The sequence below is a fragment of the Miscanthus floridulus genome, chromosome 10 (assembly GCF_019320115.1).
Source record: "Miscanthus floridulus cultivar M001 chromosome 10, ASM1932011v1, whole genome shotgun sequence".
NCBI classification, from domain to species: domain Eukaryota; kingdom Viridiplantae; phylum Streptophyta; class Magnoliopsida; order Poales; family Poaceae; genus Miscanthus; species Miscanthus floridulus.
Window position 1 is genome coordinate 37,384,301 of NC_089589.1, and position 16,915 is coordinate 37,401,215.

Genomic DNA, 16,915 nt, shown 5'->3' on the forward strand with positions numbered 1-16,915 from the left:
TTATTTATTTCCTAAGTTTGTGAGAACGTACGGCACGTACATACATCATGCTACTTGTGCATTTCATGCATGTCATGCATTCCTCCCCTTATAAATTGATTATCTCATTTCGATAAAAGATGTATCACCAAAAATATGTTTCCCCGAAGTAATAAAAGAACTTTTGCTACAGATGGCCCGCACGAAGCAGACCGCCCGTAAGTCCACCGGAGGAAGAGCACCTCGACGTCCGTTGGCCCTAAGGGAGCACCGCACCACGGACACCTTCTTGAGCGAGTTTGGCATGCCGACCTTGCTTTGGAGAGTGCTCCATGATGTGGGGTACCCGGAGGGTCAAGAGCCGGTGTACTCTTGGAATGAGAGCCAGTTAGCAGAGGATGGACTCGCAGTAGTGGAGATCACGGTTCCTGCTCTCGGTGATGCTCCAGATTGGGATGGTTGGCATTTGGAGTTTGAGGGTCGCACTCCAGCTGAGGGTGCAGAGGGAGCAGCCTTTTGTGTCATCAGGGACATTATGAGCAGATTTCCTAGTGAGCTTGCTGCAGCTCTAGCTGGTACTTTTCCTAGGGATGATCCTCGTGATGCCATTTGGGTTCAGCCTCAAGGAAGTGCGTTAGTCAGAGGTCCAGCTGAAGGACAGGCTAGCAACAACCAGGCAATGAGTGCTATGTTCGCCGCCATCAGGGCGTATGAAGGTCTCGAGAGTACCTATTGGACTTTGACTGGTTTGCGTAGTGAGGATAAGCTAAAAGGGAAGAAGCAGAAGAAGAGATAGGCATGTGCTATAGCTAGCTTGCAGGAGCAGTTGGCTGATATGAACTTACAGCGAGATCAAGCGGTTGAGAGAGGTGATAGAGCTATGCAGCGAGTGCATACGTTGACTCAAGCCAACAACAATGCAGACCGCATGATTGGACAGCTGGTTCAAGAAAGGAATGAAGCCTGGAACGCAAGAAACCTTCTGCTGCAGAGGGTCGATGAGCTATAGGAATACAACGGCAACCTGCACGAGGAGTTTCACGCGCTCTACAATGGGGTTGGCCCATATGCTCCACCGAATGCCGCTGGCATGGACATCGACGATGACAACCAGGATGAGCCTGTAGTTTCACCTAGAGGCGATGGTGACGTCTCCGATCCCGACGATGGCCCCGAGGAGTAGGCTAGTTGCCTTGCACTAGTATCTAGGTCTTGTCGCGATGACCTTTCTTCTGTAGGCATGTAATCTATCGTATGTTGTTTTGAACGTATGAGACTTGGTAATGTATGCAATATTTTCACGGATCACAAGAGTCTTAAGTATATCTTTACCCAACCAGAGCTAAACATGAGACAGCGTAGATGGTTGGAATTGATCAAAGATTACAACTTGAATGTGCAATATCATCCTGGAAAAGCCAATGTAGTGGCAGATGCTTTGAGCAGAAAGTCACATTACTTGAATGTGCAGCCATTACTTGAAGATGGGTTCGATCTAATGCATCCTGCTGTGTTACATAGTATTCAGATTAGTTGCTCTTTGGAGAGTAAGATAATAGAAGGTCAGAAAACTGACAAGGGGATATTCCACATCAAAGAGAAAATAAAAGAAAAGCCGTCTCAACACTTTAAAGTGGATGAACAGGGCGTGTTGTGGTTTGACAACCGTCTTGTGGTTCCCAAGGATCGAGAGCTTAGGAATAAACTCATGGATGAAGCTCACCTTTCTAAGCTATCTATCCATCCCGGAAGTAGTAAGATGTATCAAGAACTAAGATCTCGATATTGGTGGACCAAAATGAAGAAAGAAATTACAGCATATGTTGTCAGATGTGACACATGTTGTCGAGTGAAAGCAATTCACATGAAACCTGTCGGTATGTTGCAACCATTATCAGTCCCTAGTTGGAAGTGGGACGATATCAGTATGGATTTTATCACGGGTTTGCCCACTACCCCAAAAGGACATGATTCGATTTGGGTAATTGTGGACCGTCTTACCAAGACCGCTCATTTCTTACCTGTCAAAACAGAATATCGACCACCTCAATATGCCGAGAAGTATGTCACAGAAATTGTGAGGTTGCATGGTATACCAAAGACCATAGTATCTGATAGAGGCTCACAGTTCACGGCTCATTTTTGGGAACATTTACACAAAGGTTTAGGAACTAGTTTGATTCGCAGTACCGCTTATCATCCTCAGACAGATGGTCAGACTGAACGAGTAAATGTTGTTTTGGAGGATATGTTAAGAGCCTGTGTATTGTCTTCCAAGGGATCATGGGAGTCATGGTTACCGTTAGCTGAGTTTTCTTATAATAATAGTTATCAAGAAAGCATCAAGATGGCCCCATTCGAAGCTTTATATGGCAGAAAATGTAGAACACCATTGAATTGGATCGAGCCTGGTGATAGAAGGTATTATGGCATTAACTTTGTAGAAGAAGCCGAGAAGAAAGTTAATATTATTCAGCAGAATATGAAAGCGGCCCAATCACGTCAGAAAAGCTATGCAGACAAAAGAAGGAGACCCCTTGCATTTGAAGTTGGTGACTATGTTTATCTGAAAGTCACGCAATGAAGAAGAAAAGGTTTGGAATCCGAAGGAAGCTTGCCGCGAGGTTCGTAGGACCATACAAGATCTTGGAACAAAGAGGTCTGGTAGCCTACAAGTTAGAGTTACCTGAGACAATGAGTACCGTTTTCCCAGTTTTCCATGTATCACATCTCAAGAAATGTTTGCGTGTTCCAGAGGAAAGAATAGAACCTCGAGGTATTCAACTCAAATCAGATTTGGTGTATCGTGAGCAACCAGTCCGAGTGTTAGACACTAATGAACGTGCTACTCAGAATAGTGTGGTGAAAACATACAAGATACAATGGGATCATCATGATGAGGGAGATGCAACTTGGGAAATAGGAGAGTATCTACAAAAAGCTTATGAAGAATTTTATAACAAATGGTTCATAACCCAAATCTCGGGACGAGATTTTTATAAGGGGGGAGGGCTGTAACACCCCGGTGTTATGCCTACATTTAGGCACTGCAAATCACGCATATCATGCATCATCAAGCATCCAAATCATACATGCTTAATCATGTGAATAACAAGTGAAACATTGCTTTGAAACATCTAAAACATGCGTGAAAACTGAATGTTGCATACACCTGTTTAAGAATTGTTTGCCCTGAATTTTTCTTGCTAGGTTAGTAAAACATGTTTGGCTACTATTGTAAATCATCTAGCAATGTTTAGTTCAATTTTTGGAGCAGTGTTTGTATTCAAATTCATTCAAAATTTGACTTCAAAAATAAATTCCAAAAATTAGGGTTTTGAGCTAAACAGGGACTTTGGTGTTACAATTCAAAATCTAGAAAGAATTTGGCTTTGGTCATAAGATCAAAATTGTAGAGAATTAAATTCTAAGCAACTTTCATTTTTGGTACATTTTCAAAAGAGGTCATTTGCTTGCTCAAAATAATATTTGAAAGATGGCATTTAAAAATTCCTTGAAAAATTTTATTTGGAAAAGGATCTTTCTTCTTCGCGGGCCGCCGCCTCGCTTCTGGCCCGCCTGCCGAAGCCAGCCCAGCGCGCCAGCAAAGCCGCCCGCAGCTGCGCGCCTCCCGCGCTGGCCCACATCGCCTCGGCCAAGCCCAGCTCCGCGCGCTGGCCCTTCTCCCACGCGCCGCGCCGTTCCCCTGCTGGTCGCCGCGCCACGCCACGACCGCGGCAGAGAACTTCCGCCACGTGGCGACCGCATGCCGGCGTCACCCGCCGCGCGGCAGCCGCGGCCTGGCACCGCGCCCACGCGCCCGCCTTCACCTGCTGGTGCCCACGCGCTCGCTCACTCCCGCCCGCGTTTCCTCTTCTCCCCTCCAGAGCCGAGAGCTCGAGCTCTGCCCTCGCCGCGCCCGCAGCTCCGCCGACGTTGATCTCCCGCACCACCGCGCCATTCTCCAATTCCTCGCGCCCGCAACTCCGCCTCGCCTTCCTTCGACTCACGCTCGCGCTTGCGCCGCCTTCCGAGCCCAGGGTGAGCTTCCCCGCGCCTCGCCACCGACGGCCATGGCGCCGCCGTGCTCGGTCGCCATGGAAGCCGTCTTCCTTCTCCCCTCTAGCCTCGCCTAGCTACCCTACCGAACTCGCCTTCTCCTCGCACATCTCCTGCGCTCGCTTGCTTGCGCTGCCGTGGCCGGAGATGGCCTCCGGCCGCTGGCCGAGCCGCGCCGTCGCGCCAGCGCGCGCCCCGGCGAGGCACCCTGCCTCCGCCAGCCAGGCCTGCCAGGCCGCCGCGCTCCCCTTTCGCTCGGTCCGCGTGGGCCAGTTGCGGCCATGGGCCAGCTGTTCCCCACGGGCCGGCCCAGTATTTCTTAAATGAATTGATTTTCATTTATTATTTGTTAATTGAAATCTGAAATGGTTTGAAAAATGTTTGGGTGATCAAACTTGCTCCAAATTTGTTGAAACAAAATTTGCTAGGTTCCTTATCACCAGATCTACTTGGGAAAATTATTGCATGTCATTTTAGGGATACTTTTCTGTAGGATTTTATTTGATCATGGATATTGCTGATAACTTGAAAAATGTGTAGAAAAATCTATAGTCTTCAGAAAAATATGATTCCAAGTTTGTTAATCTTATTATGTCATGTACTTCCTAGGAAAAATATGTTTCATGCATGTGCTGTGGGAAAATTTTGAGGTGTAGTTCAAGTGCCTTTAATGGCTGATTTTTGTTATTTTTGCTAGAGAGCAAACTTTGTATAAAACATGCATGTGGTAATTTTTGGACAGTCATTATAGGCTATGAAGAACCTAGGAAAAATATTAATTCTGTTGTTTGACACTTTTCATAGTACAAAGTAATTTCATGCTCATTTTTATGCTATAGCTTGTCATTTTTGTGTAGGATAGTTTACTTATCCAAATGCCATGAAATTTTTATGGTAGTCTGTTTAGGGTAGTATTATGCTACTGTAATTTTCTCAGATTTTTAGGAGCATCAGAAATATATGTTGCTATTCAAACCTATTATTAATTAGGGTTTAAGCAAGTGTTGCTTTAAGTGTGATTAAGAAATTAGTAAAGCTTTGGTGTATCTTTGAAGCATTTCATAAGATATGTTAACTTAACATATGGGTAGTAGAAGAGAATGCAGTAGATGACATGTGCTTGTAGTATGTTTTCTTGGATGATGTTGACTACCTTGCATTCAAACATATCCATTGTATTCATCTCATTTGATGCACCGTTTGCATAATCACTTACGCGCATTGCATCATACAGGATCGCAAACCGAGAACCCAGTCGTCATACCCGAGGAGCCCGAGGAGCAGCTCGAGGTGCAGCAGCAGGAAGTGCCAGAAGCCGACGAGGAGGACGTTGAGGAACTTCCGGAGTGCCCCGATCACCGTCCGAGCTCCTTCGAGAGAGGCAAGCCCCAGAGCATTTTTCTCCCAGTTTGCAATTATTTAATTAAATGCTTTACTTCAATTGATGCATTACGTTCAGGAGTTATTTGCAACCGTTGCTGCATTATACCTTGTTTACCTTTGTTATACTATATCCTTGTTACCCTGGTATCCGCAGTCGAGTCAATGCTTAGCTGGCTTAGACCGGTAGAAGTCGGGTGATTTCCTGTCACCTGCGAGCTATAGGTGGTTACCTGGATCTGCTTGGATGACTATGAAGTCATGGTATAACTAAGTGTTAAATGAAGTTGAGACCGGACGGGGGCAAGATGATAAGACCAAAGTGCAGTCGGTCGGCCCCCGGGTACATGTGGTTCCTGGCAAACTCGAGATACCTGGAAAGTTGGCTCGGTGATCAATATCTCACTTTAGCGGGTGAGTGAGGTTTGTGTAAGGAACAAATCACCAGCTGGTTAGGAATCGATTCGAATCGCCATCGCTCCTGGATAGTGAGCACTTGACTTGAGTTACTTCATCGTAGTAAATGTTTATGGAACACTTGGACAGTTATAATGAATATGACAGTATGGAAGTTGTTAATGATCATTGGTTATCATTATCTGCTTAATCACATGTTTACTCTAGTATAGGTGCAAATCTAGTTGACAGGTTAATAATAATTAACTTGGCAATAATGCTTTTAGAAAGGTTCTTGAAATGCTAAAAATGCTTCTTTCTGCAAATGAGTCAGCTACCCTACTATAAAGCCCTTCATAATCCTTGGTGTCATTTATTTTCGGTTATGTCGGGTAAGTCTAGCTGAGTACCTTCTCGTACTCAGGGTTTTATTCCCACTTGTTGCAGATGGGCAGATGTATTACGGCTACTGTATCAACTGCCTTTATCCTGCGATGGGTGATGCTTAGGACCATGGGCATGGTCATTCCTTACGTCTCATCTGATGCTTTTGTTGGAGATGATCATTCGCTGGCACTATATTTAAACTCCGCGTGTGTGTGTGGTTTGAACAAATGACTTCCGCTACTTTCATTCGAACTGGTTTTGTAATAACTATGTTGAAACTCTGATGTATTTGAGATTGCGAACTTTTATGTAATATGTGATGGTGACCGCTAAACTTATTACGATCATGGCTGGGACACGAGTTGGTTTGAAATCCTTCGTGATTTCACGGACTACCGGGTTATACGGGCTTAAGTTTGCTCAATCGTCTGCTCTGGTGGATGATTTTCTTACTTAATTTCGTATAATTGGTCGGTTCTGTTACAGGAACCCTTCCTGCAACCTTGCCGAGACCCCGCGACCCAGGCTCGCGCCCAAAGGGGCCTCGGCAAACAAACCCTCACGCGTGAGGGGCGTACAAAAAGCCAGGGGAACTCCCGACGGCCCTCTCGCTCTGTGCAGAGGCTAGGGGGCTCTTCCTGCAACCTTGCCGAGACCCAACGGCTCCGGCTCGCACCCGAATGGGCTCGGCAAACAACCCCTCTGTCCGAACGAAAAGGATATGTGGGGGTCGAACAAAAAAGCCAGGGGACCCCTGACCGCCCTCTCGCTCCGGGCGGAGGCTCGGGGGCTCCTCCTACACCCAAGACAAAGACAAACGACCTAAGCCCGCACTAGAAGTTTCATTACAAATACGATAAAGGGCACCGAGCCCGTTACGGTCTAGGGGTTCGAAGGCTGGGCCCCCTAAGGTTTCGATAGTCGCCCCAGGGCAACAGAGTCAGGGACGACTATGGGCGAGCCCACGAATGGCCGAGGCCCGAGCAAACAGTAGCTCGGGGCGTCCTAAGTCGTGTTCGAGACCGGCAGGGAGGTCTCCGAATGGGATCCCACCGTAGGGAGACGCCGAGCCATCGAGGCCCAGCGAACAGCCTCGGCACCCACTAGAGAAACCCTCTGGTACTCTTGGAGTGTGTCTCTGGACCGCTAGCCATCCCCTAGCGAACGGGGCACGGGCCTCCACTCGGACTTACCCGATAACAGCTCACTAGAAGTGCCAACGCTCGTGCCCACCGAGGGTAGCCTAGCACATTCCACCCCTCCTTCCAAGCAAAAAGGAAGCGTGAGGGTCGTACAAAAAGCTAGGGGAACCCCTGACGGACCTCTTGCTCCATGCAGAGGCTAGGGGGCTCTTCCTGCAACCTTGCCGAGACCCCGTGACCCGAACTCACACTTGTGGGCTTGGCAAATACGATAAAAACTCCTCACTCAAAACACGAAAAAAGCCCCTAGAGGAATGACTCCACTCCTCCAGGGCCTCGGGGGCTACACCCAGCGGGTGCGCTCACGCGCACCCACCGAAACCTCAAGAAGCAAAACACAATCCCTACAGGAGCGGCTGCAAGCCAAGTCTCGACAAACCCTCAGGGAGAGTTCACGCACTCCCCCCGAGGCTCGGGGGCTACTGTCGGGTACCATAGAATGGGGTACCCCGAGCGTACACCAAAAGAGTCACTTAAATCCCATCAACAACGAAGCCAGAAGGTAAGCCATGGGTTCATCACCGGCTCTCCGCCTCGCCTGAGGCCTCGCACAGGAGGTCTCGGTGCCCTGACAAAATCTCCGCCTCGCGCGAGGCCTCTCGCGGAAGGCCTCAGCAAGGAGCCCAATCTCTGTCTCGCCCGAGGCCCCGTGCGTACAGCCTCGAATGAGACAGCTATTCTCCGTATCGCTCGAGGCTGGCTTGTCAACAACCCGTCGCTCCCGCCTCGACCGGTCTTCCCGACAACATGTCACGTCCTATTAATGCGTCAACCACTCCCGCTATCTCAGTCGGACGGCGGCTCGACACCACGGAGTGGCCGACGGGACAAGAAGTCGCATCAACACCATACCGGCTAAGACAGGGCGCGGCGAGGATTACCGGCCACTGTATTCTGGCGCTGTGCCCACGATCAGCGCCCGCACTGTGCCCCGCAATCCCCACCCCGAAGACAACATGGCATGGGAAGTCTGGCCCGGGTCATCATCGCCTCCGAACCAGTGTACCAGATCGACTGCTCCCTCTAGGCCTCGGCACTCTACACCAGGGTCTCGGCTATCTCGGGATTCACGTTTGCCGAGACCCCCCACCGCGGTTCGGCCTCGGCACCAACCGAGCCTCGACCTCGCGCGTAGTCAATCCACAGCGACCCACACGCTGACTGCCACACCCGCTCCGAGGCAGCCCTGGAGCTCCCATGACGCATAGGATCGGATGTGACCAGCACGTCGCCCCAGCGCTCCAAGGACGGACCACTCCGACGACCACACCGCCACAGGAACATGCTACAGGGCTCAGACACGCCGCCTCTGTTCGCACGACGCCGTGTAGTTAGCACATGTACTACCATTGTCCTCCCTTCAAACTATAAAAGGAAAGGACTTGGGCCATTTCATGGGGGGGAGGGAAGCACTCACGAAGAACAACACCCTGTAACACGCACACTTCCCTGCCGCCTGAGAGCAATGTCTCAAGCAGCCCACATCACTCCCCGCCGAGACTTGGGACTAGCTCCCTCTCTCACCTAGCTTGTAACCCCCTACTACAAGCACTTCGGTGCAAGGAATATAAGATCGATCTCTCAGACTAGACGTAGGGCACCAATTGCCTGAACCAGTATAAGCCTTGTGTCTCTTTGCATCACCATCCGAGATTGGGAACACGCAGCACAAATTCACTAGTTGGTTGAGGATCCCCCGATCCAAAACACCGACACACACATACGTTGCATGTGTTTTATTTAGATGTTGCATATGGTTGCCATAGTTTTCAAGTGTGTTTCAGGTCTTTTTTCAAGTGTTTCAGAAGTATGTTTCAAGTGTTTCAACTGCCTTTAGACGTATGTTGCAACTATTGTATTTGGATGTTTTAAAAGTAGATCGGCTATTGCATCTCTCCTCCCCACCTTCTGCTGCATCGTCTCTCCCGGAGCAGGCAGGGCATCCATACGACGCCGCGGCTAAGCCCTTCTGAATCGGAAGCGTACGTGCCTTTCCCCTCTTGTCGCTCGGACGGTGCAGGCCGCGCGTGCAGTGCGAAACGGGCGTGGCAGGGTGGCTTGCAGAGGGAGCGCGTGGCAGCGTGGGGGCGGGATGGGGGTGTGGAGGAGATAGGCCATGGATGGGGACGCGCGCACGCATGCTGACGCTGTTTCTGTACGTGGGTGCTATTTGGAGGTGCGTCCTAGCGCCGGACGTTCGGGCGCTAGGTGTACCGTTCAGTGAACCCCACGCCCATATACACTACTACCCTACCGTAGAGTAACTAATTAATCAGTCGTTATTTCCTGCCCTATGAAGGAAATAATCAATCATTTGGCACTAATAGAATGCGTGCCAGATGAAGGAGCATTCCTGCCATATTACTGCTAGCTGTAGTAGAGAGGCCATGCCATTTGTGAGCGCTGCTTCTAGTTTAACAAAGATTGACGGTCGCGATGGTTGGGGTAAAATCAAAATCAGACGAACTAGAATTCGTCAAGCAAATTACTGTAGCTTTCTGCTTCTTTATCTTGCACATTGGATTCTGCAAACAAAAACACAAGTGCATCAGATCCGCAAAATGCAATTAGTCCACAGCATTCTAATTGGTTCTCCGAATGTGACACTGAACTCCTTCAATCTATTAGGATGACTAGTACTTAAGTACATATGCATGCTCTGGTAGTGACCAATGATTGACCCTGGCGCAGTGCCGCTCATCCCCGTGTAGCACTGCACCCTTCTCTGGAAAGAAGTGTCATGTTTTGCTTTCGCTGCATATAGCATCTGTGTATAAGCAATAATGCGCTCCTTAATTAGCTAGTTTGCGTGTGAACGCTCGCAAACTCGGCAGGGGACCTTAGTTTGCACATGCATGACATAGCTCATTCAGGAAATGCTGCGGACACATAAAAGGAACTCAACTCAAACAGCCCGAAACGAAACACAATTGGCACCAAACCACGCATGTGTGATGAACTGTGAACCATACCATGTGGCCATCATGCATGCCGTTGCCCAATCTGTACTCTGTTGGGCGCACAGGCCACATCGCCTTGGGTCTTGGCCTACTCCCTCCTCGCTCATCTCAATTGAGGGCAGAAAAGCCTCTGCCTTTCTTTTCCTCCAAACATGTCACGCCCTATCCTCTCAACCTTCTAATCATTATGTCCTCACCTCGCTCACACAGCGATTACATATCGTGCGTGACACAAACTAGTGCAACAACATGAATACACGTATCACACACAGCCCAAATTGTAAGTCGTTTTGGTTTTTTTTTTCACCTTCTCCCTCCGTTACAATTTGTAAGTTTGTTCTTGCTTTTGTATAGTAGACACGTAACTTTTATATAATTTAGAAATCAGAATGTATGGAGTATGTGTAGGTAGGGATGAAAACGGATCAGATACGAACAGATATCATTGATATTACATTTGTTTTCATATTTCTGTCTGGATTCGAATCCGAATACGGATAGTGTCAACCATGCCGGATAGGATACGATTGAATATCGACATCATAAATATGCGATTTGAGTATTTGAATATCCGGACTCGGATACGGACAACCCCTCTAAACAGATTCGGTCTCGAATACGGTTGAAAAATATCCGTACCATTTTCACCCATATGTGTAGGGATGGAAACGGATCGGATTCGCATGGAATCGGATCCTGGTGCCATCTTTTACCGCATTTTAATTCGGATTCGAATACGGATAATGATCTTTTCGAATACGAATACAAAACGAATGTCTTGGATTCAAATTTTTATTCGGACATTCACTTAATTCAACTCAAAGTGCATATTGTTAAATTCAACATAATGAATATAATTTTATTACTAAGTTCATCAATAACCAAAGTGAAATAAAATCAAAGTACACTTCTAATAGTCTCCAATATAGTAAACTAAATTATAATGGATATTATTTAATAAAATAATAAGTTAAATAAAGAAATTTAAACAATAAAGGTAGACAACATGTAGCCATTTTGCTTTATCAATTACAGTATGATTACAAAATTACTACACAATATAGAGAATAACGTATGTAGGTCTATAGACAAGAATAATCATAAAAAATAATATAGTTATAAATTAATATTTAATAATTAAGTATATCTATTAATCAATCATTATTAATATAATACTTATCATGAAATCAAAAAATTATATAAAAATAATTTACATCAGCAAAAAAATCTAAGGTATTAAAATAATTTGCAACAACAAATTAGATTTAAACTAAATTAGAAAATTACTAAAATTATTTTAATATCTATGTATCATTAATAGTATTAAATTAATATTAAAAGTTACTTAAGATATACTACTAAATAGTTTCAATGCATCATTAGTAATATTAAAATTAAATAATTAGTCACTAGTCATGAGAGGAAACTTTTGAATAGATTCTGTTCCTCGCGCAAACAGATACATGTCAGATATGCCCTATTTTCTTTTTCAAATACGGATTTGGAAATCAGATAGAGAAAAATACTGAAAAACAAATTCGGATACATCCATTTAATATCTACGTTTTGGATACGAATACATATATCCATATTACAAGTTTTAACAGATATGGATTCAGATAATTCGGATTTCTAGACATTTATTTGCACCGTCGAGTGATTAGCAAAAGACAGAGAGCGCTGACTGCAGGAGAAATAAAGACAAGGTTGTTAGTCGTTACCCTAGCACTGGCAGGCTACGAAGGAGTGTGTAGGAAGACTGGAAGAGTGGTCTGCATGGAGGTGGCCATAGGAGCGGTGCCAGGTGCCACCGTTGGCAGCGCCAAGTGGAAGGGATGTATTGGGAGCTTGGAAAAGCCATGTCCCTTCCTGATGGCTGATGATGCTCTGGCTGACCATCCACGCGGACGCCCGGCCACGGGCAGCCATGGCACGCTACCCACACGCCGTCTCCTCGTCTCTATATATACCTCCCCTCCCCTTCTTCCCCGTTCATTCCCACACATCACAAAACCATCAATCACAAGAGAGCGAAGCGCTAGCCGATCAAGAACACCACCGCTAGGAGTAGTAGGCTCTTATCGCTATCGGGCGGAGAAATGGTGGCGAAGAAGGCCCCGTTCGACGATGTGTCGTTGGTGGAGGCCCGCGGCGGCGACGACGACGGGCGGCCGCGGCGGACGGGCACTGTGTGGACGGCGAGCGCGCACATCATCACGGCTGTGATCGGCTCCGGGGTGCTGTCGCTGGCGTGGGCCATCGCGCAGCTGGGCTGGGCGGCCGGCCCCGCCGTCATGCTGCTCTTCGCTGTCGTCATCTACTACACGTCCACGCTGCTCGCCGAATGCTACCGCTCCGGCGACCCCGTGGCCGGCAAGCGCAACTACACCTATATGGACGCCGTCAGCGCCAGCCTCGGCGGCGCCAAGGTCACGCTCTGTGGCGCCATCCAGTACGCCAACCTCTTCGGCGTCGCGATCGGTTACACCATCGCCGCATCCATCAGCATGCTGTACGTAATTGCTTTGATTAATTAATTAACCAATCTCCACTACTTCTATCTCAATCTCATCATCTGAATTTGCAGGGCGATCAAGAGGGCGGACTGCTTCCACGCCAAGGGCCACCGGCACGCGTGCCGGAGCTCCAGCAACCCGTACATGATCCTGTTCGGCGTCGCCGAGGTCGTCTTCTCGCAGATACCGGACTTCGACCAGATATGGTGGCTCTCCATCGTCGCCGCCGTCATGTCCTTCACCTACTCCACCATCGGCCTCGTGCTCGGCGTCATGCAGACCGTCGCCAACGGCGGGTTCCAGGGCAGCCTCACCGGGATCAGCATCGGCGCCGGCGTCACTCCGACGGAGAAGGTCTGGCGCAGCCTACAGGCCTTCGGCAACATCGCCTTCGCATACTCCTACTCCATCATCCTCATCGAGATCCAGGCAAGAAAGAAAAGCCTACTTGCTCTGTTCTGATCACCTGCAACAGTTTTACGCTGCCGCTGCTCTGTTCCTCTGTTCCTGACCATGTATCTACCGGATGCTTGTTTGTTCAGGACACGATCAAGGCGCCGCCGCCGTCGGAGGCGAAGGTGATGAAGAGGGCGACGATGGTGAGCGTGGCGACGACGACGGTGTTCTACATGCTGTGCGGGTGCATGGGCTACGCCGCCTTCGGCGACGCGGCGCCGGACAACCTCCTCACGGGGTTCGGCTTCTACGAGCCCTTCTGGCTCCTCGACATCGCCAACGTTGCCATCGTCGTGCACCTCGTCGGGGCCTACCAGGTCTTCTGCCAGCCGCTCTTCGCCTTCGTCGAGAAGTGGGCGGCGGCCACGTGGCCCGACAGCGCCTTCATCGCCCGGGAGCTCGGCCGCGTCGGCCCCTTCAAGCTCAGCGCGTTCCGCCTCGCCTGGCGCACGGCGTTCGTCTGCCTCACCACCGTCGTCGCCATGCTGCTCCCTTTCTTCGGCGACGTCGTGGGGCTCCTCGGCGCCGTCTCCTTTTGGCCGCTCACCGTCTACTTCCCCATCGAGATGTACGTCGTGCAGCGCAGCGTGCGCAGAGGGAGCACGCACTGGATCTGCCTCCAGATGCTCAGCGCCGCCTGTCTCGTCGTGTCCGTCGCCGCCGCCGCCGGATCCATCGCCGACGTCATCGGCGCGCTCAAGGTGTATCGCCCGTTCAGCGGCTAGTTTAGATAGGGCCCCAACGAGGCGTGTGCCGTGCACATGACTAGTGTACCTACCTACTGGTAGGGGTCCTACACATTAACTGTGGGTCCTGGCTGGGGTGTAAGATATAACAAAATGAAAAACAAAGCCACTCAACTTGTGTGGCATTTTGTCATATAGCTCCTTGTAGATTCTAGTATTTCCTGCGAAAGTTAATTTGGGCCATGTTTAGTTCACCCATAATCCAAACTTTGCTACTATGCAAAAAGAAGATTCTCCATCACATCAAACTTGTGGTACATGTATGGAGTACTAAATGTTGACGAAATCAAAAACTAATTGCACAGTTTGGTTGTACTTTGCGAGACGAACGTTTTAAGCCTAATTAGTCAACGATTGAATAATTATTATGAAATACAAACAAAATGCTACGCTACCGTGAATTCGGGCGGCGCCACCTCTGGGGGCAACTAAGCGCGCCCTTGTTACAAACCCGAACCCAACCATTAAGACTGGGTACTTTTTTCGAAAACCGAACCCAACTAAACGTACTGTTTTTTCGGTTTTTAGTTGAATTTCTCGAAGTTCGATTGTCAATATGTGTCTTGATTTCTGCTGTAAAACCAAAATCAAGCAATCACGGGCTCCTAGACCCAGCCCCACTCTCCATCTCCCAGGTGTCTACTGTGGCCAATTCCCCAAGCCCGCGCGCGCGTAGGTGGTGTTGCTGATGGAGGCCGCGCGCGCGTAGGCGGCGGAGTCCCGCGCCACGAGCTCGAGGTCGGAGCGGTAGGCGGCGCTGGTGACGTAGTCCCGCACGTGCTGCGCGCACTCCGGCGACAACGCCTTCCACGGCGTGAGGTTGTTGGCATCCGCCAGCTGGCGCAGCGCACGTCCGTCGACACGTCGTCGACGTCGGCATCGGGGTCGGGCTCCTCCGCGGCCCGCGCTGACGGGAGTTCGATGACAAGTGGCCGCAGCAGGAGGTGCTGCTGCGCGTCCGCGTCTGGCTCCGCCGCCGCCGCCTCGGACACGCCCTGTGCTGGCGCTGTCGGCATGAGGTCCGCCTCTGCCTCGGAAGCTCCGACGGCGAGAGACGTGGCGAGCAGGACGAAGAGGAGGAGCGTGGAGAGCAGGACGAAGAGGAGGAGCAGGCAGGCAGGCGAGGCCGCCGCACGCCATGTCCCGGCTTGCTGTCACCGCGCGGGGGCGGGTCGTCGTGGGGGCCCCCGACGTCGGGGAGTAGGCAGGCAGGCGCGGGGGTGGGAAGGCGTGCGGCAGGGGGCGACGCGGTCGGTAAATAGGCGGGGATGTGGATGTGGGGCCCGGCCGGGTGATGACAGCGAAGGAAGCGCGAGGCTTTATACTGATAGGGATGATATGGGTATTTTGGACCTTTATACTGACCGGGCCCACATGTAACGGTGAAAAACGAACAGAACATCGACGAAATGGCTTGGAGAGCAAAGAAGTTCAGAACGATGACACTCGTGTGCGGTCAATTTTTGTAATGACTTTTGTGTAATTACAAACTTTTTTAATGACATACATGTAAAAGCCTCGAACCAAACCCTAACCCTCCTCCTATGGCAGCCTGGCCTGCGTGACGCGCGCGAGTACAGAGCGCATGCAGGCACAATGGCGGCCAACAGCGAGCAAGGCTGAACAGGGGCAGCGGCGGCGGCGGCGGGGGGGTGGGGGGTGGCCAACAACTTGGCAAGCAGCAGACTAGAGGACTTCGGCTATTTTTTTTGAAAAAAAACCAAACTTGTCTATTTCTGGCTCTAGGAAAAACTGATCGATTAGCTTATTCTGAAAACCGAAGTTTCTTATAACTAAAAAACCTGAACCGAACTTTTGATTTACACTGTTTGCCCAGTCCTACCAACCATTCTCTAGTGCATTTCGAATTTCTATGCCTTTTCTATGAGACCGCATGATTTTAATTAGTAAATCTTTCCTGCCTCAAATACGTTTTTTTTTGGAATATAAGTGAAATCACCTGATTTCATGAATTCATAATCTTCTTTTTACAGGTGAGGTCTTTTACTTCTAGTATAGTCTAGGGCTTTTTTAGATACATAATTTTTGCTCCATCTATTTGGGCTTTTTTAGATACATAACTTTTGCTTTGCATATGGATATACTCTATGTCTAGATACATGGCGAACAATGTTTTTAGAAATGCCAAAACTTATTATAATTTGGAATGGAGGTATATATATATATATATCTTATAAAGCTAATCCCCACTACAAGTCTATCTCAACATACAAGCCATCCACAACATCCTCCACTAACTATCCATATCACCTTCCACTAATGGCCATATCATCCACTAACTTCCTACCTCTAATTGCAAGCTATCGACATACATCATCTCCACTTAATTTCATTCCAAACTCTTTGTAATCGCCGCAGCAACGTGCGCAATATCTTCTAGTTTTCTAGACAACAAAATCACGCAAAACACAATTAGAATAAAATATTTTCACCCATCTAAACTTATTTTCCTAGTAATAACAATTAGGTGGTCATCAATACTTATCATCATCAAGCTTTTTGAGTGGCACTGTTATTATGTCGAGTCCTTTTTATGTGCACGTATTCTAACCCATATGAACTCCTACCCTACATGAGCACTTTCAAAATACTAAGCCGATAAGATTTGAAGAATCATGAGTCACCGTAAATGACTCGCTGTCGACCGACACTGTTGCCTACCATGAGAAGAATAGCATTAATAAAGCATCAAAGACTAGAATAATTTCCAAAAATAGGAGCAGCTACATCGATGACTTAAGTGATGGGCTGTCAGGTTTCCATCAAAATAACTTAAGGAGATGAGCTACGCTTAATTCACATACATACATCGA

The 16,915-nt window shown here is 48.7% G+C and overlaps 1 protein-coding gene across 1 annotated transcript; it reads left to right on the plus strand.

The window, feature by feature from the left end:
- Positions 1-12,345: 12,345 nt before the first annotated feature.
- Positions 12,346-14,214, plus strand: LOC136490034 (amino acid permease 3-like). The gene is made up of 3 exons (XM_066486534.1): positions 12,346-12,875; positions 12,951-13,308; positions 13,422-14,214. The coding sequence occupies exons 1-3, from the start codon at positions 12,463-12,465 to the stop codon at positions 14,058-14,060; spliced, it is 1,410 nt and encodes a 469-aa protein (XP_066342631.1). The 5' UTR covers positions 12,346-12,462; the 3' UTR covers positions 14,061-14,214.
- Positions 14,215-16,915: the final 2,701 nt, after the last annotated feature.